This window comes from Onychomys torridus, chromosome 1 (genome assembly GCF_903995425.1).
Source record: "Onychomys torridus chromosome 1, mOncTor1.1, whole genome shotgun sequence".
NCBI classification, from domain to species: domain Eukaryota; kingdom Metazoa; phylum Chordata; class Mammalia; order Rodentia; family Cricetidae; genus Onychomys; species Onychomys torridus.
Genome location: NC_050443.1, coordinates 140243256 through 140268425, shown reverse-complemented (window position 1 = coordinate 140268425; position 25170 = coordinate 140243256). Strand labels below are relative to the sequence as shown.

The 25170-nt window shown below is 41.8% G+C and overlaps 1 protein-coding gene across 2 annotated transcripts in view; it reads right to left on the bottom strand.

Annotated features, from left to right (window-relative positions):
• The window catches only part of Cemip2 (cell migration inducing hyaluronidase 2), an 82742-nt gene that overhangs the window by 32785 nt on the left and 24787 nt on the right, over positions 1-25170 (bottom strand). For both annotated transcript variants that reach the window (XM_036207518.1, XM_036207526.1), the window contains exons 5-14: positions 23555-23724; positions 18001-18189; positions 16143-16312; positions 13722-13931; positions 13253-13458; positions 13064-13133; positions 9985-10113; positions 6875-6963; positions 1993-2124; positions 678-713 (exon numbers count right to left, since the gene is read on the bottom strand). In XM_036207518.1, coding sequence (XP_036063411.1) covers positions 678-713; positions 1993-2124; positions 6875-6963; positions 9985-10113; positions 13064-13133; positions 13253-13458; positions 13722-13931; positions 16143-16312; positions 18001-18189; positions 23555-23724 — 1401 coding nt within the window. The remainder of the gene's footprint in view (positions 1-677; positions 714-1992; positions 2125-6874; positions 6964-9984; positions 10114-13063; positions 13134-13252; positions 13459-13721; positions 13932-16142; positions 16313-18000; positions 18190-23554; positions 23725-25170) is intronic.

Here is a 25170-nt window from a genome sequence, read left to right as displayed (position 1 = left end):
CATGAAGTTTAATTTATTAGCAACAGCTGATCAGCCTCAAGGAACAATGAGTTTGCATAGAACACAGCAATTAAGTGACAAGCATGTGTAATGTGGCCAGTAGAAAACTCATTATCTACAGAAAAAATGAGTTACATAAAAGGCTGGAGTTGCAGGGCAGCTGCAGAGTGTATCACCAGAATGGATCAATGTGATCCCTAGCACTGTGGAAACACACACACACACACACACACACACACACACACACACACACACACACACACACAATATTTAGTTCGCATTTCTAAGTTAAAGCAGGTTCTAAGAGGAAAGTTATTATTTTTAATCTTCACACTGTTTATTTTCCTCTTTCATTTCATCCTCTATTTTTTAAAGACTTTTAGTCTAAAGTTCAAGAGTTTTCTTCTAAGCACAGTTAACAACTACCCTACCCTTCTGTGGAATTTCGGAGAAATTAACCTTCAACTTTGTCAGAAATGCAGTTAGTCTTTTAAAAAAAAAAAAAAGTGGTTTTTTTTGGCCCTCTAGTGGTACCAGGAAGAGAATGATCTTTTTCTTTTCTTTTCTTTTCTTTTTAACTAATAAATTATAAAGCAACCTCCCCACCCCCATTTCCAAACACACAAACAAAAATACTCCAGCTTTAAAGTGATCAAATGTTTTAAGTTATAACAAACCTGGCAAAGGTCAATCCCTTTCCGTTATCTGCAAATCTGTAAGAAGAAAAAGATGACAGTACATCTAAGTCATCAGGAAACAGGGAAGCGGTAGGTAATCCCCTCAGTGTGTGACCAGGAAACCCCAGAGTCCTGACACTCACTCTCCAACCACACAGTTCAACCTCCCAGTCACCAAAGTATCAGTTCCAAGGCCCTTAAGGGTATCAGGTTCAAATCCTGACTTTGCCAACTGTGACCTGTTTCTCAACCCCTTCCCCTCCCTTTTTTCATCTTTTTTGAAATAATAATACGATCTTTCTCATAGGATTCTTGAGAGAATTAAATATATTAAATCATTTCAAGTATTTGAATAGTGTCTGGAACATAATAAATACCATATAAAGGTATTAGCTAAACCGTCTGTTTTTAATCATTATTTTTCAGAAAGAATTATACTTCTTCTATTTGCTTTAAATTTTTTTCAGTCTGAGACCTAAGCCATCCCTACAGATTTAATAGTGTTAAGGTTGGGAGTGAAAACACCCAGAGATGGTGGGAAAAGCCAAGAAAATAAGGGTGAGTGGGAGAAAGCAAATTGAAACCTTTTCTTCTAGACTGTTGAACACTAAAACTTAACTCACTATGCACCAGGCCTCTCTTAAAATCATGCAAGTGGAGAGAAAAAAAAAGGAGGTACTTTCTGCCTCCAGTAAGACACACAAACCAGCAGGCGTCTTAGGATGGGCTTAGGAAACTTTGGTTTTGAGAGGCATGGCAAGAAGATCAGACAAATTTTAAAGAGATTCCCAAAACAACAACAGTACAAATACAATAAAATCAGAATTTAAAACCCCAGGTAGTTTCAAATTTTTATTTAGCTCTTCAACATGAATAGTGTTTGGCTATCTAAAGCTAAATTCCATGTTTCTGGTCGGCCCACTGAAGCTTTCTCATGTGACCAGACAAGTTCAGTTCCCACAAAAGCTCCAGAATGACAAGATTCAAGACATATGCAGTCTGTGAATTATAGTATTCATCCTCAGAGCTCATCCTGTCCATTAATAATAATAATATAATGATTTCGGAAACTACAGCTGTACCTTCATTCTCCTCAGTTAAAAAAAAAAAATCCAACCGGCTGTGGTGGCATTCACTTCTAACGGTACTTGGAAGGAAAGTGGAGACAGAACGATCAGGACTTCCAGGTCACTGTTACACAGTGAGTTCAAGGCCAGCCTGGGGTACCCAAGGCCCTGTCTTCAAAAAATAAAAATAAAAAACTGAAAAATAACCAGCAATGTCAACAGACGTTATCTCTGTAGATAATACTCACGCTGAGTTCTGGACAATAATGTCGCCTCCTCTGACCCAGGCGCCATTATCATTGTTTTTAAAAGCAATTAGCCTGTCAATGACAGCAGCAACACGTGGCTTTTCAGGGTCCGCATCCTGATGAGGCCGGAACCTGTGGGGTGAAAAAGTGAAGTGAGCAAAGGAAATAGAAACTGTCTATGTATATGCATGCTACAGGTCAAGAGGCAGGATTCAAACTGGGCCAAAACAAACAAATCAAAAAAAAAAAAAAAAAAAGTTAAAATACAACTTAATTATTTATATTCAAATACATAAAACAATTATATTTATTTACATGTAAGTTTCCAGAAAAAATGCTTTCATGTATTCTTAAAAGATTAATGTATAGAAGGCTTCTGTAAACACATGCACACAGAAATCCATATGCAGACCAGGCACTCCACTCTATCTTCACAAAATTTTAAATTATGTGTTATTAACATGTGCTCACTGCAAAAACTAACCATATATTGCAACATACACCTATATGAATTATGTTATTAAATTGTATGCTGTTTAGATGTTTTTAACTAGAGAGACAAATCTAAATTTAGCAGATGGCTAAACCTAAAAAACCAACTGAATTTATTGCAAAGACTGCATTTCTCATTTCTTTCACTCAACAACATTTATAAGGACCTTACTGAAAAAGTCAAAAATTGGTCACATAACACAATTCCATATGCCTAACACTTTACAAAGATGGGAAAAAGAATTAAAAAAAAATTTAATTGAATTTCAAAAATCAATTCATTGCACTGAGTATTTCAATCACACAGGAAGGAGTTTTTGCATGATGCTGCTACTATAACTGTGGGCCCGTGGTAGGTGCCTGAAAATGGCAACAAGAGAAGCATCTTTGTGGGAAGAGAACCCAGTACAGGTGTCCCAGGCCTGTAAGCTCCACACTCCATACCAACCACAGTACTCTACACCAAACAAGTCACTGGGGAAGAAGAAATGACGTGGGAAAGAGGGAAACAGAAAGGCACACGTGTGCCCCTTTACTCGATAAGCAATGGGAGGTTAGGGAATGCAGGAAACCAGGAAGCCATGTGATCAGATCCCCACCTCAGCCCACCCCCAACTTCCCATCCCTCCCAACATATCACAGGATGACATCTGATGAATGGATTGTAAGACCATACCGAAGCCCCTTATGTATTTCTGATAGATGCTGGTGGAGTAGACTGGAACGGGGCATCAGGGATGAAGAGTATACCCAAGTCTGGTGCCCTAACTAGCTCAGACCGAAGAGGTAAAAGGCCTTATGTTGGTCCAATACAAACTTTTCTGGCATTGCACTCACTGTTGAAAAGCTTTACCTAAAGTTGTTACAGAAAGTTAAACAACTAGACGAGCTGGAAGGGAACTACGTAATGTTCTAAATGAAGACACCCAGGTACCATAAAGCAACATGTGATCCTCTGCTACAGCTTCTCATTTTTTCTGACTTCCTCACACTGTCCAATCACTGCACCAAAGCAGTGGTCCCGATTTCAGCATCTTCCTTTGGCATTTAGAAAACCCAGGGGCTGGAGTGATGGCTTAGCAGTTAAGAGCACTAAGCCATCTCGCGAGTCCCTTGATTGTTATTACTGATGACAACTTGACGGAATTTACAATCATTACAGAAATACATCCCTAGCTATGTCTGACGAATTTTCTAGACTGGGTTAACTGAAATAGGATGACCCACCCTAAATGCCAGTGGATCCATTCCCTAGGCTGGGGTCCTGGATGAAATGAAAAGGAAATAGCACCTGACGGTCAGCATTCCTCCCTCCCTGCTCAATGACTGTGGAGTCACTGTGACCAGCTGCCTCACAGTCCTTCCACTACGCCTTCTTTCTATGCCATGATGTCCCTTCTTAAAGTGTGAGCAAACATAAACCCTTCTCCTCTTAAGGTGCTTCCTGTAAAATATGTGGTCACAATAACAAAAATAACTAGGTACAACACTCCCCCTCCCAATTTAAATGTCCTAATTAGTTATAATGCACTAATTGGTTATAATGTCTCACCCCACCCCTTTTAAAAAGTTCTTTACGAAATTCTCCAATTTCAAATTAAGTTCTCTTAAGAGTCGCCATCTTTGAAATCCATCATTTCATATCTTGCAGACCCTGAGAAAGACTCATCTGATAATTACTGAGTCAGCTTCCTCTCTGGAACAGAATGAATATGTCTGCTGGATCTTACGATCATGGTGTTCAAGTCACAGCCTGATTCATTACTCATTTGTGTTGTCTGAACACATGTGGGCACAGTCTACACGCCAGTTTACACAAAACTAAACACACACACAGCTGCCAAGTATCTTGTCATTCTTCTTCTACAATTAGTTTTTTCTAGTAACAACTTCCTAACGGAGGGGAGTCCTTACCAACGTGTATGCATTTGAAACCTGGCAGGAGAACTCATGGAGTGCAGAAGAACGACTACCATTTTCATAGTTAGGCACATGTCCATCTAGAAAGACCTTCTGAAGCCATAATGGGTAGTGCAGTTACATGTCAACAGCTTCTTAAATATATCTACTCCTCTGTTCATGTACATACAAACATACAAAGTATATAATGTACCTCTGCACACATGCTCACAAGTGAGGGAACAAACACATGTGGAGGGCAGATGTTCCTGTCTGCTGGCTTCCTCATTTACTCTTCACATTATTTTTTGAGACAGGGCCCCTCAGTCGAACTGGTACTTGATGATTCCACTAGACTGCCTGTTCAGCAATTCCCCAGGCTCCTCTAGACTGCCTGCCCAGCAATTCCCTGGGCTCCTCTTACCTCTGCCTCCCACCACGCCTGGCTTTTATGGGGGTGCTAGAGATTGAACTGACATCTCATACTTGTGAAGCAAGCACTGAGCCAGCTGAGCCCTCTGCCTGCAGCCCTGTATCAATTCTTTCAAAGCAGGAAAAGGAGCCAATTGTTTAACACTGTTTCTGGCAGCATCAACTTGACAAAGCATACCTCACTAAAACTATCAATTATAGAAGACTTTTTAAAAGCAAGTGTGGCCAGGTTTGGTGGCTCCTGTCTATAATCTCAACACTTGGGATGCAGAGGCAGGCAATTCCCTGTGAGTTCTAGAACAGACAGAATTCCATGAAACTGTCTCATACACACACACACACACACACACACACACACAAACAAAACCAGGGGAAACTTTCCATAGCAACTTTGTTATTATTTTGGCTCTGCCAATATACTGATTGGTTTTTATTGTCAGCTTGATATAAAGTAGAGTTACCTTGGAAGAAGTACTCTCAATTGAGGAATTTCCTAGATCAGACTGGCCTGCTGGGCTGTCTGTGGGGTATTTTCCTGATTGCTAAATGAAAGAGGTCCCAGCCCACTGTGGGTGGCGCTATTCCTAGGCAGGTGGCCCTGGGCCTGTAAGAGGCTGTATAAGAAAGCAAGTTGAGAGAGGCAGTAAACAGCAGCTTTCCTCCAGGTCTCTGCTTCATGCACCTGCCTTAAGTTCCTCCCACAGCTTCCCTCAATATGGACTGTAACCACCTGTAAGTGGAAATAAAGCCTCTCCTCCCCAACTTGCTTTTGGTCGTGGTGGTTTTTTATTTTTGTTTTTGTTTTTTCAAGACAGGGTTTCTCTGGCTGTCCTGGAACTTGCTCTGTAGACCAGGCTGGCCTCGAACTCACTGAGATCCACCTGCCTCTGCCTCCCGAGTGCTGGGACTAAAGGCGTGTACCACCACCACCTGGCCACAGTGTTTTTTTATCAGTGCAACAGACAGCCAATACGTGTAGTTCATAATTTTATTCTCATCTATTTGCTCCCTTTTCTTAAGCTTTTCTCCTTTTTTCCTGTTTCAGGTTGATCATCTAACAAGGTATATCATCCAACCTTGTGTTTTATTTACATAGTGATCACCTTGGGCCTCCTTAAATGTTCCCTGGTTACTGCTTTCGAAGGTCTCATGCTTAACTTGACCTTGAGCAATCCTAATAGGTGATTCACCAAGTGGACTTTCTCATTTTCTCCTGACCTCACATCTTAGTCATGTATGGCAAGAACCCTGCCTTGCACATTAAGTCAGATTCATCAGCCTCCAGTGTGGTTCCTGCTTTCTTCTCTTAACAACTGAGCCAGTCATTATTCTTTCAAGTGTCTAGCAAAAGCCTTTGCAAGCTATCACCCATTCAACTTCATAATCTGGTCAATAAACTTGAAGTATGTATAAAAAAAAAAGTACGTTCATGGTTTCTACTGAATATGGCTTCAGGCTCCCACATTATCCAGAGCACTTTATTTCCACCTGAGACGTTTTGTTTACTTTGGCTGGCACACAGCACACGAGAGAGCCTGCTGCAACACTGACCCACATCCCAAACACATTATGTGGTTACATGGAGAAGTAACACAACCTGCCAGGAAGTGAACCTGAGGCTACCAGCAAAACCAGAGGCAGCTTGATCAGCACATCTGGGATCATTCCCTTGAAATAAATCCAATGCAATGTTCCATCTGACCACTAATCATGAATTCAGATATACTTAGGTTTGGAGGACTAACTTGCTTTTCAGTGACTCATACTTGTTTCCAAATTGGAAACCTTTGTTACCTCTCTTCTGTTTCCATTTCTTCCTGTAACTCCCTCTCACACCAATTTCCATTTTGAAAAAGGAGAAAGGCATCAACTTCCTTGGCATTTTGTTACGCTAAAAAGTACCTGCGCTCAGGACTGGGACAACAGAGACATTTCCCAAAACTCTTATATGAGCTTTCAAAACTTCATCTACGTATGCTGCCATCAGAAAGACCACCATGTACTTGAAAGTTCTGCCCTGAGAGGATAAGTCTGGCTGTAAGTGAAAAGGCAGCCCTACCTTGCACTGTTATCCAAGCAGAGGTATTCCCTTGGGTCGGAGGCACTGGAGTTGGTTGTTTTGACACCTTTGTCAACAAATAAACCAGCCTGAAATAGACAACAATGAATATCGATCCTAAGGTACATCCACATGCATAACAAGGTGTGAAAAGACTTTTCAGCTCACCGTTCACCTAAAACTGGGAATGGGGGGTGGGGACCCCCAAAGCAAAGGTGCTGTGAAAAGCAACAGTCTCCCTGGATATTTTTAGCTTATTCACTTGGTCATTCAACAGACACTTATGTATTGTTCACTTAATGGTTTATATGTTAATTTGCAAGTAAAATACATTCCCTGCTGCTGCTGCTGATATAAAGACTGTGGGGGGCATGCAATTAAACAAACAGCTGTGGTCCAATACTACAAGGTCAAGGACAGGGAAACAGGAGACACTGACAAGGAAAAAAGCACTGAGACCACGCTTCCTGGGACAGCGAGAGGACTCCAGATGTGTCTCCTACATGATGCTGAAATCCTCAAATGGGGAGGAACTGACTGAGCAGAAGAATGGGCTGGGGGTGAGCATGAAGCAGCTGAAGGTCCCAGAGAAAAGTAGTCACATGAAGATGCTGTCCAAAAAATGCCTAGAGAGATGAGATGCCATGGAATACTAGAGAACATGTCCTCAACAGGACAGACAGCACAAACAAGGGAGAGAAAAGAGAAGAGCACAAGTCGGGCCGGGCACACTTACACCCTCAGATTTAATCCTCTCACAGCTAATGAGACAAGTCTGTGTTGTTATGGCATATGACATCAAGAATTAGAGATGGTTTTCATATCATAAACATAATTTAAAAAGGGTAAGCTGAAGATGTAAGACTATGGGGACCTGAGCAAAGCATCAAAGCAATTCTACAAACAAGAAAAAAGTACTGCTGCTGAAGATGGGCTAAAGGGGGCAGGAGGGAAGAGACCAGACAGGAACCGGGAGACACTGGCAGTCATTCAGGAGGAAAATGAAATGACCAGGGTTTGTGGCGAGCCGAGAGTGATGCCATGGTCTAACTGATGAAATATCGGGCCAAGAAGAACAGCTTAGTTGTTTGGTTTTTGTTTTTGTTTTTTTTAATGGAGCTGAGGAACTTTAGAGCTGAGCACTCTACCACTGAGCTAAATCCCCAACCCCTAGTTGTTTTTTAAATTAGGTCAAACATGGAGTTAACTAGTTGTTTGATTCACAGATGCAGAAATGGAGAAATGGGGCAAGCATAAAAGGAAGGACTTCCAATTTGACTGTGTTTCTAATGTGTCCATGAAACACTGAAGTGTAACCCAGTGAGCATCACATAAACATGGCTGACCTGGAACTAAGCAAAGGTTCGGGAAGCCTCGACAAGCAAAGCCACAGGGGATGGTCAGAGTGTGCACATTCATGACAAGTGATCCCAACATGGCAGGTTTCTTTTGAGGACTCCGAAGTTCAATTTCCTTTAGTTATAAAATATTCTGCATAATCATTCCCAAGTTCAACAAATTAAAACCTAATTCAATGCTCAGATTTACTACTCCTATAATTAATATATATAATTATAATTAATATGACGCTAAGAATTAGAGTTTTCATATCACAAATGTAACTTTTAAAAATTAAAGATTTTTTTTCCCCTCTGAAATGCTACTTTCCAAATATTAGCCTTAGTCAGCTGCCCATCTCACAGCTTCTTCTCACAGTAATCTCACTTCTTTAAGTCACCCAAAGCTTCTCCTAACACTTAGGTTTGGGTGTTGGAGTGTTGTATGTGCACATGTGTGTGTGTGTGTGGGGGGGTGAACCTGTGTGCACGTGTATGTGTAGTGGGTGGTTTGTGCCATGCCCTGAAGCACTGCCCCTAGTTAGGCAGTAGGTAGCTGCCTCTGGGGCGTAGCCACCAGGGACCCTTAAGACCTGGGATGCACATATGCGCTCTCTCTACCTTGTGGATTTTGGATGCTGAGACAGACCAGGGCAGAGGTTGCCAGAGAACAGCTTGGACCATGCCTCACCCTTCCAGGATTCTGCTACAGCCCCTTATTTCTGTCTTGTGAGTTAACCCCTAAATAAATTCCTTTGATCATTAAGCTGATTCCGTGGATTGACAGCAATTTAATCAAATTATGTATGGAGATCAGCTGTCCTGTCTATCATTCCTCACCTTATTCTTTTGAGACAGGATTTTTGCTGAACCAGGCTGGTAGCCAGCAAGCCCCAGACGTCCTCTTGTCTCTGCTTGCAACAGCTCTGGGACTACAGGGCACACAGCCACATCCAGCCCTTTGCACAGGTGCTTGGATCCTACCTCTGGTCCGCATGCTTGCACAAGAAGCATCTTACCTACTAAACCATCTCTAACCCCAGCACTGAGATATGTTTTAGAGCATCCTCTGATGGTCATACATGGAAAGGTTTGTTGAACTCTGATACGACTCATGTCACAGCAAAAGATCTAATGATTACATACACAATAAAAAAGATTAAAGTGACCTGTGAGCAGGAAATGAATCATGGATATTCATCATGATGGAAGGGAGGGGTGACCAATAAATACCACAGAAACTGGACTTTCTGGAAGACCTTTAGGTGACTTCAATGAAGTGTAGTGTTCTTACATGGTATTTCACCATGTCAATACTTGGTAGCAGTAAATGGCCAAAAGGCACCCAACGAGCACTGTGGAGAGAAGTAGGGAAGCAAAGCAGGGGCCCCAAGCTCCAGATATGTATCCTCTAACATGTGCGATCCCAGAAACCCGACACTGAAGACAGGAAGGTGAGAAAGAGGGCAGATGGGCAGGCGGACAGCAAGGGACAAGAGAGGAGGACTGACCAGCGAGTCTACGATAGATTTACACAGATTATATATGCAAGTGTGTGCTGTGTCTTGGGAGGATGTGACTAGACTAGCCCTTACCAGATGTTGGCCCTAGGTTAGGAATCCCAGCCACCAGAACCCTGAGCCAAGTGAGCATCTGCTCATCATAAATTCCTCCATCTGTACCACTCTGTCACAGGAAGCAGGAAGAGGAAGACCTGATTGCAGCAGTGGGTTTACCCTGTGCATCCCACAACTTCAAAAGCCAGAGGCCTACCTTAAAATTTGAATGGACCCTGTTGTTATAAAATATTCCCAGTGGAGTGAGTTCTGGTTTCTCCAGGAGCTGCATCCCACTGGATTCCCCAGTGGGTTCCTTGTGGAATAGATACCATATTCCAGCATCCTACAAATGAAAGGGCAAGGTCATTAAAAACACTATCTCTAAAATTTTTTTAAATGTATAAAATAACAGGTTTTGTTATGACATTTTCATACGCATGGATCACTATGCCTCGCTCATATGCATCCCATCCACCTCTGGCCCTCCCTCAAGTTCCCCCTCCTCTCTGCTTAGATATTATATACACAGACACACACATACGTATGTACAATCCAGATTCTTTCTATGAAGAAAATAATGTGATATTTCTCTTTCCTCCTTGCATCCCTTCCTCGTCCCCATCCCCCCTCCCATAATAGACTTCCTCCTGACCCCTACAGTCCCCGTTTCATGTCATCTATACACATATTTGTATTATATCTGGATTCTGAATATACAACATTGTCCTTTCATGCATGTAAAGCCTCAGTTTTTATGAAGCCACCATGTGAAACAGCCTCATAAAATACTCTGTAACAAATGTTTTCCATTGTTTTCAGAATTGAGTGCAAAAAGTTGCCCACATTATATAGCAACCCCCAAGCAGTTATATCTGGTTATTTTTCAAAGCAAATACAGTTTTACTTGCAGGATTGGACAAAAGATGTAGTTGGCAAGGACTCAAATCCAGCTTTCCCATCATTCCATGTCTACAATGTTATGCAGATGGAGAACTCTGCTTGCCTTCTGGATGCCTGGGACAGCAGAGCCTTTGAGCAATGTGGTTTTTCATGTTTACCTCCAAACCTGATCAATAGATGAGTCATGCCTATTAAACAACTGTCTGCTGGCAGACAGAGCTCACTGGCTTCTTTCAAACAACTCCAATGCCCTTCCTGTTCTCGGGCAAGTTTGTGCCAACGTGGGGGAGAAAACGCCACATGTATGAATCAGGGTGCTGTCTCTCAGTGTGGACCCTGTCTGTTTTACTGAAGGACTACTGGCCCTAACAGGAGAACAGTTTAAAAGTTTCTGACATAAAGTGAGACATGAAAACAGAAATAAAAGCTCTTATTAACTCCATTCCCATTTTTTTTTATTTTATAACTGAATTAATAATTAGCTCAAAGTGAAGGATAAATTCACACTCTGGAACATTGATAAAACAGCTTTTTTAATTAAACATACAGCATAAAAAGATATTGGTTCAAATTCAGCACGTGTTTATTTAGTGCCCACTAAGTGCTTATGTATATATAGTAAGACTATTGTCAAGTAATTAACAATCTAACGGGGGCAAAGGAGGGGAAAGAGAATTAAAATATGTATGAATGAAGAGAATTAAAATATGACATATGTAGTATCCTGTTGGTTGTTACTGAAGTCCTTTAGGGACACAGAGGAAACACAAATGTGTTAAGTATATATATCTACACACCCAAATGACTATAATGTCAACATTTTTCCATGATCGAAGTTTACAAGTGGGTCTTAATAAAATAAACTATTATGAAAAAACCGTTGCTCACCTCAACATTTTGGATGCAATTCAGACAGCTGAAGAAAATATAACAGGGCTGGAGAAGAGGCTTGAGACTACGCCCCTGCAAGCGGAGGGCAAAGCTAGCCCTCCCAAGACGCCATGGGTTTGGGGGATGAGGGATGTACAGGCACACAGCAGCTGTTCACTGTTAGGCACTGTCATGTCTAAACAGGTAATGACCGCTTTGGAAAAGGTGTAATGAAATGGTTTCGCCTACTCTGGGAACAGAAGGCCCTGATAAATGCTATCTGAAGCAATTTTTCTAGAGAGAAGATAAAAAATTCAAGAATGATCAGAAGAACATGCATGAGACATGTTCATTATTCTAGCTCAAGCTCCGGAGGGCGTCTCACAGCCTTGCCCCAGGCTCTTTATGGGCTATTCCACAACTGCTCTCCTCTGTGGTCCTAGCTGCTGGCAAAGATAAGAGGAAGCAGCTCTCTGGCTGCTGACTTAAAGCAGGCCAGGCTGCAGGCTTGCCTCTCTGGCCTAACTTTCCAATAAGAAATGCTGAGCACAGACTCACACAAGCTCCTCAGATACTTGATGGAGAACGAATGAGTGGAAATATGAAATCATCAAATGTCCAGTGTCTGCCCAGTCAAAAGACAATCTTCAGATGTCAGAGTCCTTCAAGTTCCATTTTATGTTTTAAGGACATCACAGGTGTGGGTACAGTGGTTACACAGTGATGCCTGCATCCTGGTTTGCTCAAGGAAATGCTCTCTTCAGTTCCCCTCCTACATGTCTCAGAAATGATGTTCCACGTTTCTGTCCTTTTCAACATGTTGAACTGTGATGTATACATATGGACATTTACATGTTACAGGATGTTCACAGACCTACACTGTAATTTTCAGCCCAGTTACAGTTTTAATAGTTTCGTTAAAAATTCATTCATATAAATCAGTAGTTTTGAACTACACTCAACTATAAGGATAACTTATCCCATGTTTATCCACAGGACAATTTCTACCATTTAAAAATAATGTTTTTTTCTCTCCTAGACATTGTATATATGTGCCTATTTGTCTGTCTTAAACAAATCAGCTAAGATTTTAGCTGCTTTATCAAGATGTTCCTAAATGTAACTAACCCCTACATTTACCAAAAAGATATGTACGTTGGCCAGAATGGCACCGTATTCTACACACTGACTCATTCCCATACAGTGTGTAGCTCTAGAGTTGGAAGTGATTTATTGCTTGTTCACCAAAGATGTAAACGCAAGAAGCCATAAAGGTCACATATGACACACTACCAATCCATCCTGGAGATGGCATTCCCCTAGAGGCCAGCTCACCTCTGTCTCTAGACAGAAGTTCCTAACTGCCAAGGATTTAGAGAATTGGCAGGACCACCCCAGTTGGCTTGCTCTCAGTCAGACAAGCAGCACCAGGAAACAGTACTGGGCTCTCACCACAAACATCACACCCATATAAGAGCCGGAGCAGCCACAAGCATGAAGATACCCAAAAGAGTGTGATTTACCTGGGAGCCTGCAGCTGCATTATTGATCAGATGGTTGTTGGGGTGAGCAATCCAGAAAGTTGAAACGGCCCTGCAAGGCATTGTTGAAGGTGACTGAAGAATTCTTCACCAAAAACCCTCTCCACTAAAATCTTCCCAAAAGTCAAAGGCCTTGACCACCACACAACTCCCTGTCCACTAATTACTCACATACAGTCTGTGGTAGGCACAGGAATGTAGTTTCCAAACACTCCATCACGTATGATGGTGCACATGGAGCTGTTCCTGTCCGTGGGGAGGAGAGTTCCTGGCTTGGTAAGAAGCCCCAGGTTATGGAACAAAATATTTCTCTGTTCAACACCATCTTCCAAAAAGAAGCAATGACCTAATGTGTCGAATCCAATGGTGTCTTTGATCTGCAGAAAAGTAGGTGCATAATGTCATTGGACACAGACTGCTTGGGGCTTCTGTAAAAAGTGATCGTATAAGACAATTTAGGTGATTAACAAAAAGAGGAGGCTTCTGTAGACCGAAAGACAGAATCTCCAGTAAGGGCAGGCTGAAGCACAGCATGTGGTCAAACAATTTACTTGTGTAAAATGGAGGAATCCTGAGAGTCAAGGAGAGCTAACATGGCAATAACAACGATTGCATGTCAGCACAATGTGAGGCTACTTACCAGCAAGCCACTGGTCCCGTGCACAGTGATGCACCTTGAAAAACTATGATGAATCGACAGGCCATCAACAGACGCTGGCTGTCTGTACCCTCCTTTAGCATCTACATCTCCGCACAGGTGAAAATGTACAGGGTAACGTCCCAGGTGCTGCTGGCCCATGTGTTTTAATTCCACATAAGAAAGATGGACGGAAGTAAAATTCTTCTCTATCTACAAGGCAAAGTATTCCAAATCAAGTGGAATCATTTTCAGGACAGGAAAGAAGCAAGAAGTATGCATATATGTTATTGAAACAGAAGATGTCTACAGAGATCTTACATTTTGAGGGGTGGGAAGATGGATCTGTTGGCAGACGGTCTGCTATGCAAACGTAAGGGCTTGAGTCCAATCTCCAGCCCCATGTAAAGAGCTAAGGACCAGAGGTAACTGTTTGCAGATACGGGCAGATTCATGGGGCTTGCTGGTCAGCCACTCTAGCCTAACTGGTGATTCCCAGGTCCCAATGAGACCTTGTCTCAAAATCAAGGTGGACAACTCCTGAGGGACAGACAACCCCTCAACGCTGACTTCTGATCTCTACATACATGTAACACACACACACACACACACACACACACACACACACACACACACACACCTGCACCCCCACACAAACATACGTACACCAATAAAATAAAATAAGTATATTTCTTTTCCTTTTGTATTTTACCAGAGCCTCACTTAATAACTCAGTACTTTAGGGGCTAGGGATGTAGCTCAGCAGTAGTGTTTGATTGCCTTGTGTGAGGAAGGCCTCCAGTTTGATTCCCAGTGCTGTGAAAGGGACACAATAGTAACCGCTTCTTTATACAGGTGCATGTTTGAAAGAGCCATGGAACTAAGTTCTAATCAGAAAGAAGGAAAACTGAAACAAGGAAAATCACAAACTGCTTTCTGGGGCTAGGGATGGGACAGGGTAGGATAGAGTTTTGGGGTAGAGCTGGGTTTCATTCCTCAGACAAGGCCTAGCTATGTAGTCCTGGCATTCAATATGTAGCTCAGGCTGGCCTCATCATCATCCTTACAAGAATTCTTCTCCCTTAGCCTACCTAGCAAGCCCTGGGATGACAGGAGCACACCACTACACCTACCTGTGTATTCTGTTCAAGTACACGGAAGACTCAACAGTGTCAGTAAGGCTGCAACATTAGAAAGCCACTGCTGAACTAAACAGCTCAAAATCTAAAGACGTACTTCAGCCCCATAACCATAGAACATCCTCCACAGTGAAAGAGATCAAAGTTCTAACTTCAGTATATGGTGACTGCTAAGTGCACTCATAATGATGCCAAGATAATCATTAAATTAGACCAGAGGCTGTCTCTATTTTGGTCATTCAGAGTCTTATTTTCTTTCATCTCTATATTCTCCACCATAGCTGGATAGCTACTAAATTTCTAAATCTGTACCAGTATTCAGTTTGTGAAAACTCTCTTAAAAATTCCCATATGGGAAAAAACTCCCCCATGATACAAAGTTGGAGCACTCCTCAAGCACTGGGTATTCCAATCACATAACTAAAAATACAGCAGTAACACTGCACCAGCATTTCTGAAGCCATAGATTCAGAAGCAAAGCTAATAACCAAAGACCACCCAACACAGAAAGAGAGCTCAGACACGCACAGCCAAATGTGGATCAGACCCAACAACTGGGCACACAGAATACCATCTACCACATGGTATTTCTCCAGAATAAAAATCTGCACTCAATAACTTTTACAGAACCAGATTTTGATTGTGCATATTAGTAATGTCAGTCCTTTAGTAGTATCTGGTTCTTAAGAGGCCAAGAGATTCTGAGAAATTGCAGGCATGGGATCAAGATCATCATGGTATTCTCTGTGTGACTGGGTTCTTCCTGATGCATAGAGTTGATAATTCTTCACAGAATAATTCTTAATGGATGAACTACAGTCCAGGCTACCTAAAGGCACAACTTTCTTCTTATTTATTCATTTGTGTGAGTGTGTGTGTGTGTGTGTGTGTGTGTGTGTGTGTCAGAGAGAAAGAGACAGGCAGAGAGACAGACAGAGAGAAACAGGGTCTCACACAGTCCAGTCCAATATAGTAGCCGAAGCTAGCTTTGAACTTCTTGATGCTCCTGGTTCAGCCTCCCAAGTTCTGAGATTACAGGTATATACAATCACACTTTGCTCCCTTTTATGTTTATTTGGTTTTGTTTTTAAACATTTTCTAATATTTAAAAAAGAATTATAATGTCTTTAATATCCATATATATGAATAACACACACACACATACATACACACACACACACACACCATCTACCTAACTCCACCACTCAAAATTCCTTAGCAACTTGAAAATTTCTTGGTACTTAGCTACTAGGTTTCAAAGAAGTCATCAAATCCTTTTGCCCACCATCACATGTCCTCCAAAGGTGTCATATTCGAAGAACTGGCATTGATTTTCAGCATAGCATGAGTCCTCCATTTCTCCTTGGATCACTATGTTCCGAGTGAGGATTCCAACCTCAGCTCTCATGTCTATCCCGTCTATGATCTCACCAACATGCAGGTACTGGGGGGTCTCTGGTGATGTGCATGAAGGAAGGACAACGTCAGAACAAAGATAATGTGAAACCACCCAGAAAAGCATTCTCTGTCATTGGACAATCACAAGACATTATCTACTACCTCAGGATGACAGACTCCCAGAAGCGGGGATCTTAAAGACTGTCAATCCAACTGCCCGCCCAAAGCCAGACAGAACTCCTGCTGCTGCTCCGTCCTCTGTAGCTCAGCCCTTCCGTAGTGAGCACTAAAGCCGTGGGACTAGCCTAACCCTTTCTCCCTGGTTCCTGCCCTTATTCTGCAGCCACCCGATGGACATATGAAGAACCAAATGCCAGGGCATCTTAGAAATAAACGCTTTTGCTTAGGGCATGTCACATTGTGCTTCTACCTCAAAGTATGTGATCAGCTTCTGCACACTAGCCAGTGGAGATGGCCATCTTTTCCCCCCTGCTTACTGTCCTTTAAACAGATATCTTTCCTGGAAGTTTGCAAGCAATTTCAAAGAAGTTTGTTTTCTCCCTCTGATGTTTTTCAGGAAGGAGTGTGGGACTTTCCACAGATAGTGATGATGGATGGTATCACTGTAACTTGGGAATTTCCTTTTTTTTTTCCTATGTGTCTAGTATTATGAAAAGAAGGAAAAGTAGAAAACTGAACAAACATGGGGGGGAAATGCCAACTCTAAACTAAGAATTTTACTTAACATTCTACTTATTCTTTTTGAAAGCACAAAAGTTTCAAACTTCAACATTCTTTACTCAAAAACAAGCAAGTACTTCTTGAAGGGCATCTGTAGCTTCTGCTTTGTGGCGTTGGCGTCAGTGTAATCATGAGTACAGAAACAAGAATGCAATGTGAAGGAAACAGTGTGCTAAAACCCACAAGGGAAACTCGTACCAAGGGGCTTTGGGCAGGACCAGTGAGCGGAGGTATGAGTAGGGGTGAGCACCACCCGGCAGACAGCAGCCATTCTTTCCACTCAGAGCTCACAGTAGGAATCTCCTCGAGAGCTGCTCTCTTCCAAAAACTGGACTATTCACAATTACAGTAAGAGATAAAAATCTAATCAAAATAGCTTACTTAGTCCATTTTAAATGATCTCTTTTCTTTTTTAGTCAAGCAAGTAGGAATTCAAAAAATAATTTCTTCACTTAAGAAAGGCTAATGTTAAATGCTGGGTAGTGGTGGTACATGCCTGTAATCCCAGCATCCCAGCACTCAGGAGGCAGAGGCAGGCGGATCTCTATGAATTGGAGGCCAGCCTGGTCTACAGAGTGACAGTCTTAGTCTTCCAGGACAGCCACGACTACACAAGAAACCCTGTCTTGAAAAACAAAAAAAAAAAAAAAAAAAAAAAAGGACTAATATTAAAAGTTAAAAGTTAATTAGTTGTTAGGCGAGTTTACTACTATCTGACAAAAAAAAAAAATTAGTAAGAAACTGGAATGGGCTTTAGAAAACCGGTTTGCCCAGTCCTCATCTTTTCCTTTCACAAGGAAATGGAGACAGAGGAGCACTGATCACCTGCTCTGTCTCACCAGTGGCAGGAACACTGCCCATAGAGGCAGCAATCTGTACACCGCCCTCTATAAACTCACACCAGGATCAACGTCCACGCTGGTACGGGGTGATCAGGAGAAAAGATTGCAGGAATCAGAGGCCAAGGAAAGCGTATTTCCAGAGTAGAGTGAGGAGTCCCGTACCTTTAACTTTGACCTGAAAACGGCTGCACTCCGGGCACGGGAGCAGAGTGAACTCCTCAGCTTGGTACATGGAATAGTCGGTGCTAGCAACCACAATTCGGTCTCCAGCTTCCCAGCTGCTAATATCGTCCAACAGGTGAAGCTTCGCTCCATCTGCAATCTCCACCCGGAAACCAGAAAGAGATATTCCTAAACAAACAAACAAACAAACAAATGGGCATCAAGAGAAGTGTTTTCTTAAATAAATAAACATGGGTCTCTGAGTTACAAATCAAAAGCTAAAATAAATACAATTCAATAAATTTTCCCCTAATGCTAAGCATATGCTAATCATTTGTCTCTGAATAATAAAAATAAGAAAATATAGATTCTGGCCCCCGGAAGGAAGAGAGCCCATACACTACCAGCCATGACACAAATTGTTACATCGGTAAACCTTCTTTAAAAGCCTGAAGATTCTCAGTGCTGGCATCCTTTGCTTACTTCATCTTAGCACAAAAACTGCCACCCCCAAAATACTCACATATACCAGGAACACGTCACACTTGAACAGAAGTGGCCAGACACAGAATAGGTCTGCAATAAATGGCCAGTGGCTTTATTTGGTCCAAGTCATCAGAAGAGACAGGACATTGGTACACAGACCCTCTTTGTGCTAGGAATGAAAGTAAACTGCAAAACATGCCTCATTTCTGTGCTTTGTGCATGCTTTAATCATTTCTTTTTAAAAATTTATAAACAATGAAATCTATTTTTCCAAGTTCTAGAGACTGTAAGGTCCAAGGTCCAGGCACCAACAAAGTCAGCAAAGGCTGGCCTCCTCGTGAATGCCAACTTCTCTCTTGGTTGTACATAGTGGAAGGGCAAACATACACTGCATTCTTTGCCTAGGAGGAGTTTCCACTCTTGTTCACCAAACAAATTACTATCTACCCTGTTGTTGGAGGTTTTTGCTCTTTCGGGGGCCTATCACCCAGCTCCCAAATAAATCACACACAGAGGCTTATTATTACTTATGAATGCCCAGCCTTAGCTTGGCTTAATTTCTAGCTAGCTTTTCTTATTTTATCTTATCCTGTCTACCTTTTGCCTCTGGGCTTTTCCTGTTCTCTTACTTCTGTAAATCTTACTCTGATTCCGTGTCTTGCTTTATAGCTGGGTGGCTGGCCCATGGAGTCCTCCTCCTTCTCTAGCTCCTAAATCTTTGCTCCAGCCTCCCAGATTTCTCTTCCTATATATTCTCTCTGCCTGCCAGCCCTGCCTATCCTTTCTCCTGCCTTGCTATTGGCTAGTTTTTTTATTAGACCAACAGGTGTTTTACACAGGCACAGTAACACAGCTTCACAGAGTTAAACAAATAGAACATAAACAAAAGTAACACACCTTAAAATAATATTCTACTACACTACCCCATTTATAAAATGTTGCAAAATTGCTGGAGAGGAAGCTCAGTGAGTATAACGCCAGTCTAGCACACAAACTGTGCCTGGATTTGGTCCCCCAGCACCTCAAACTGAGATCACAAGAAGTCTTTAAAGACTCCCGCACCATCCTTGCTGGAAGTAACCTCTGCTCTGGGCCTGAGAAAACACTGGCAGTTTTTATACCTTTCTCATCTTTGCAAGGGGTATCAGTGAAGGCAGCAGGGTAAAACCCTTCATGTATTCACCACTCTTTGTTCTTCATAGTATAGGTTACTGATGGTTGCCAAATGGATAATTATAGCCTGTTTGATACACTGTGACCTAGAGTACACAATTGTGACCTATCTATCTTAGCTCCTTTGGAGGATGATGTATTGTAAATGATGGAAACTTCTGACTACTAATAGGTGGTATGAAAATTTGAATGAGGATGGCTAATATATCTGAATACTTGGTTCTCAGTTGAGGAACTGTCAGGGAAGAATTAGGAGGTGTGTCATGGGTTTTGAGATTGCAAAAGCCCATGCCATTACCAGTTGGCTCTCTGCTTCAGGGTCGTCTCAAGATGTGAACTCTCAGCTATTGCTCCCACATGCTGCTGCGCTCCCACCAGGATGCTCATGGAGTCTAACCCCCGGAAACTGTAAGCCCCAGAGTAACGCTTTACCTCTATAAAGTTGCCTTGGCCATGGTGGCTTATCATAACAATAAAAAGGTGATTAAGACAGGTGGTCTCTCCAAACATTGCCTTTGAAAGTCAATGCTGGTTCCTAATCAGGCAGAGACAAACTCAAGTGCTAATCCAGTGTCTCTCTAGCTTACACTTGGGTTTGCTGCATTCAGTGCAGTGTTGAAGCATTTACTGTTCCTACAATATCTGTGATTCTAAAAAATGTCATGAGCAAAAAGCTGATCTCAGGGCAATGTGAACAGAATAAAAGATAGCTACTTTACAAAAATCAATAGACAAGAAAGATTCATGTTGAATAAATGCTTCTCTAGCATCATCTTAACATCTCCAGCAAGATATTGCTGACTCTAATGAACTGAAGAGTAGGTCTCCTTGATTTGGGAGAATAAGAAGACAGGAAATGTTGGCAAGAACAAGAACAATATGGATAGTCTCACAGTCTTAGTCAACTGTCCAGATAAAACCTGACCTGGCCAAGTCTGAAGTCTGTCACTAGAGACGAATCTGCCCTGCCTATTTTCTGCAAAGTACACATGTGTACACATCTATGCAAGCATAAACATACACACACAATGCACTTGGAGTGCATTCTCAGTATGTTTCTTGGACTCACATTTACTAAGATAAATAACTCCAGGAATTATAATAAATTTTATTTATAACATTTGTTTACAAATAAAATGTTATAAACAAGAAATGTTTATTTATAACATGTCTTCATTTGCATATAATATATCCTTCCAAAAATAGAAATAGACAACTTAAGAACAAAGATCATCAGAAATCCTACCACAAATCATTACTCCAAATTTAAGATTTTATTAAAATAAAATACTTCATTAAAAGGAACAATGAGGAAATATTCAATTTTTTTCACATTAAATTTCAACTCTTTTTTTCCAAGATAACGATACTAAATAAATTTTGATTTGAAAAGTCATTAGAATTTATTTCTCTTAAAACAATAAAAGTCAGAAAGGTCTTGGGAAAACTTTAGTGTTTGTTAAGGTCTCACTTTTTTCTAGGCTGAGAAGAAAATCCTGCCTATGATAATCTCCTCCCGGCACTTCTCATTGAAGTCTAAAAAAGGAAGTGAGTTCAGTCTCCTGCTTCCTAGGGAGAATTTCCACCCCTTCTGGAAAGCAGGAGTCACTGAGGACATCAGCCCATGGCAGATGTCAGGAGTTCCCACTTTCAGTAATGAGCAGCCAATATAATGTGGAAAATAAGATCCCCACGCAGGAGAAACTGACTCAACCCTTGGTGCAGTCGCCTCCAGCCTGGAACTTTCCTGGAGACAGGACTATTGAACACATACAGGACCAAACTGCTAGGGCTGGTGCTTAACACCTCTGTCTGAGACTGCTATTGAGGCCGGAAGCCGGGCTTGGTCCAGCTTCTCCACCCATCATAGAGACCACGTCCTCTCTTAAACCCACATTGCTTAGAAGCAATATGTGAGAAGTTCTTGTCACATCTCAGACATTCCATTTATTTGGCTCTTTAATATTTTATTTATGTTTATTTTATGTATATGGGTGTTTTGACTGCATGTATGTCTATGTACTACATGCATGCAGTGTCCGCATAGAACAGAAGAGAGCACGTCAGATTCTGTGGAACTGGCATTGCAGACAGTTCTAAATTGCAGGTGGGTGCCAGGAACTGAACACAGGTCTTCTGGAAGAGCACCGGTTCTTCTAACCACTGAGCCATCTCTCTAGGCCCCATTTATTTGCTTTAAAATAGAACATTGTGTTCAATCACAATCACACAAAAGATTTTATTATAACCCGAGTCATGTGTGCGGCACCATCAATCCACATTCAGGGCCTGAATGTGCTATGCTAAAACTTCAAATTGGATATGTGTGGCATCCCTATCTACTGTTTCTCCTCTTATCCTCATTCTTCAAATGAGAAGGCTGAGGTTAGGAAGTGAATCCCATGTCTATGATCAAAAGGAAGTAAAAGAACCAAGATGGGATCCCAGGCACACTATCAATAACAGTCCGAATTAATAAAAAATTAATTGGGTTGCTACACAGATGAGAAAACCTGGGTAACTGCAGATACAGTAAGTACCTCTTAATTTTGCTCAGCTCACATTCATTTCATACATCACCTGCTTGGAAAAGGCAGATATTGAAAAAACAAAGACAGGAAGGAGCCAATCCACAACTATTGCAAAAAAAGCCCCTGGCAGCAAATAGGGAAATTAAGAAATCCCACAAAGTCAGACACTCCCTAAATACCCAATGCAAAGCATTAGTCAAACAAATTATAGCAGCCTGGGCTATACAATGAGTGATAGGCAAGCCTGGGCTACAGAGTGAGAGGCTGTTTAAAGAAAAGGGTTTTAGGGATTAAAATAAAAACTTACATTGAAGAGAATTTAGCTAGAAAGATGGCTCAGCAGGAAACAGCACTCACCATCAAACCTGATGACCTGAGTTTGACCCCTGGGTCCCACATGGTAGAAGAGAACCAACCCTCAGCTGTTTTCTCCACACACATGCTGTACATGCACTGTGCACACACATGTCATAATAAATAAATAAACGCAATAAAAAAATTAAAGAATTAAGATAACTCTCTAGGAGCCTAAGAGATGGCTCAGCAGTTAAAAGCACTTGTTGATCTTGTAGAAAACCTGGGTTCAGTTCCCGGCACCCACATGGCAGCTCACAACTACCCTACCCACAACTCCAATTCAGGAGATCTGATGCCCTCTCTGGCCTCAAGTACCAGGCACACACCCATGTGGTACACATACATACAGGCATTCACACATACACATAAAATAGGAACAAATAAAATCTTTGTTTTTAAAAATAACTGATTAAGAAAACAGGTTAAGGGCTGGAGAGATAGCTCAGTGATTAAGAGCGCTGGCTGTTCTTCCAAAGGATCCGAGTTCAATTCCCAGCACCCACAATGGCAGCTCACAACTGTCTGTAGCTCCAGTTCCAGGGGATCTGGCATCCTCACACAGACATACACTCGGGCAAAACACCAACGCATATAAAATAAAAATAAGTTAAAAAAGAAAGAAAACATGTTAAAAATGGAAAGGGAAAGGAGGAGTACATGTAAAATTTAAACATCCAAGAATAGCTTCTTCTTTGGGAGAACCAGAAGACAGGTGTCTGTAGACCTCATCAAGCTGACAACCAAGATCAACTATCACACTACTTAATTAGTCACTATGACTCAGGATCAAGATCACAGTCCAAGGAGGGCTGCTGAAACTAAAATAGATCAGTTGCAAGTCCAGACTTCCTGAGTCTACAAGATTTAAGTTTAGTAGGGAAATCAGCTCCAACTCCAACTAGCTGACAAACCTGCCAAGACTCACTGATGTTTGAAGAGTAATACCCTACAGCCACCTGTCACAGTACTTACCTGTGTCTCACAGAGTTTAAACCCCCTTTGCCTACCTTCAATCCATTCACTGTAGGCCGTCACGGAGAACTTCTGACCATCCAAGGTGTAAAATTCTCCTTGAGCCAGGGCCTTCCCGCCAGTACTATGGTTTTCATAGTTTCTCACAGATTCATTGCAGGAAGAACTTCCACCATCAATGACACCGACTAAAGCCCAAGCTTGCCTATAAGGAAAACAGCAAGCACATCTGGTCATCTGTCACAGGAATGACCCAAGCCCCAGACATGGATATGGTGGGAGGCTGGTTTTCAACATCTGTGTTTCATTTCTCATTTTTCCCACGAGGCTGCAGTTTCTAGGCTTTTGCTGAAGTAACTGATGTCACAGAAGCAAATGCACCTGATTTTCAAAAACTTGTTTTTCCAGCTCGCTCACAGGTAAAACAGTGATGACTATGGTATCAGTTACTAGTGGACTTCCTTCCTGGACACACACACATGAGCATGTGTCATTCTAGACATAAATCCCTGGCTATCTCCTAAAAAGACTGCCATCTGCTCTCTTGTAGTGTTTGCTGGCTGTTTTTGTTTTTGAGACAGAGTCTTGGGTAACTAATGCTGGCACTGAATTACATAGTTGGGAGAATGATCTTAAATTCCTGACCCTCTTGCCTCCATGACCAAAGTGCTGGGACTGCCATCACACCTGACTTCTCAATTTGTTTTATTTTTTGTTTGGTTACTTTCATGATATTTCTAGGGATAGAACTCATGGCCTGGAAGCTTTACAAGTTAATGCTGGAGGTCTGGGTACCTGGATATTCAAGTAGATCAACACTGAGTTAACAGTAGCTCTCAAGCCTTAGCATGAGAATGACTTGAGGGAAGAGCTGTTACATCAGATCACTGCCCCACTCCCCTACCACCACGGCCTGAGAATCAGAGGATCAAAGAATCTGCATGTCTAGCAAATTTCCCAGTAATGCTAAATGATGCTCCTAACCAAACCCTGAGAACACTTAGGGTCTAGAGAGAGGGCTCAGTCAGTAGAGAACCTGCTGGAAAAGCATAAAGACCTAAGTTCAGATTCTTACCACCTCATAAAAGGCAGGGTCCAGTGGCACACATTTGTGATCTTACTCTTAGGGAGGCAGACACAAGCAGGTCTCTATAGTTTACTGGCTAGTTACCCTACGCAAATCTATGAAGTCCGGGTTCAGTGGAAGGTCCTGTCTCAAAATATGAGGGGGAAAGTGATTGAGGAAGACACTAAAGGTTGTTCAAGGGCCTATACATGTATACATACACGTGTACACACACAGGTGTACACACACACACACACACACACACACACACACACACACACACACCCCTAATTTAGAGGTCACAGTTTACAACAGTAAATATCATTCTTTTGGCTGCTGTCCTACCCTTTGAAAACCTGATCTAAGACTCCCTGGGCATTAGCAGTTTTTAATGTCTGTGTATTTAGGCACAGTGGAGAATCACTGAGTTTGAAGTTTCTAAACATCCTTAAAGCCACAGAATTACTATCCAACAGAATCTCAGTTTTACAAATGATTACCTGTAGAAAGCAATGTGTTTTTAAAATGCCATCTGACTTCCACAATAACAAATATTTAACGGACTCGCCCCAGCTTGTATCCAAA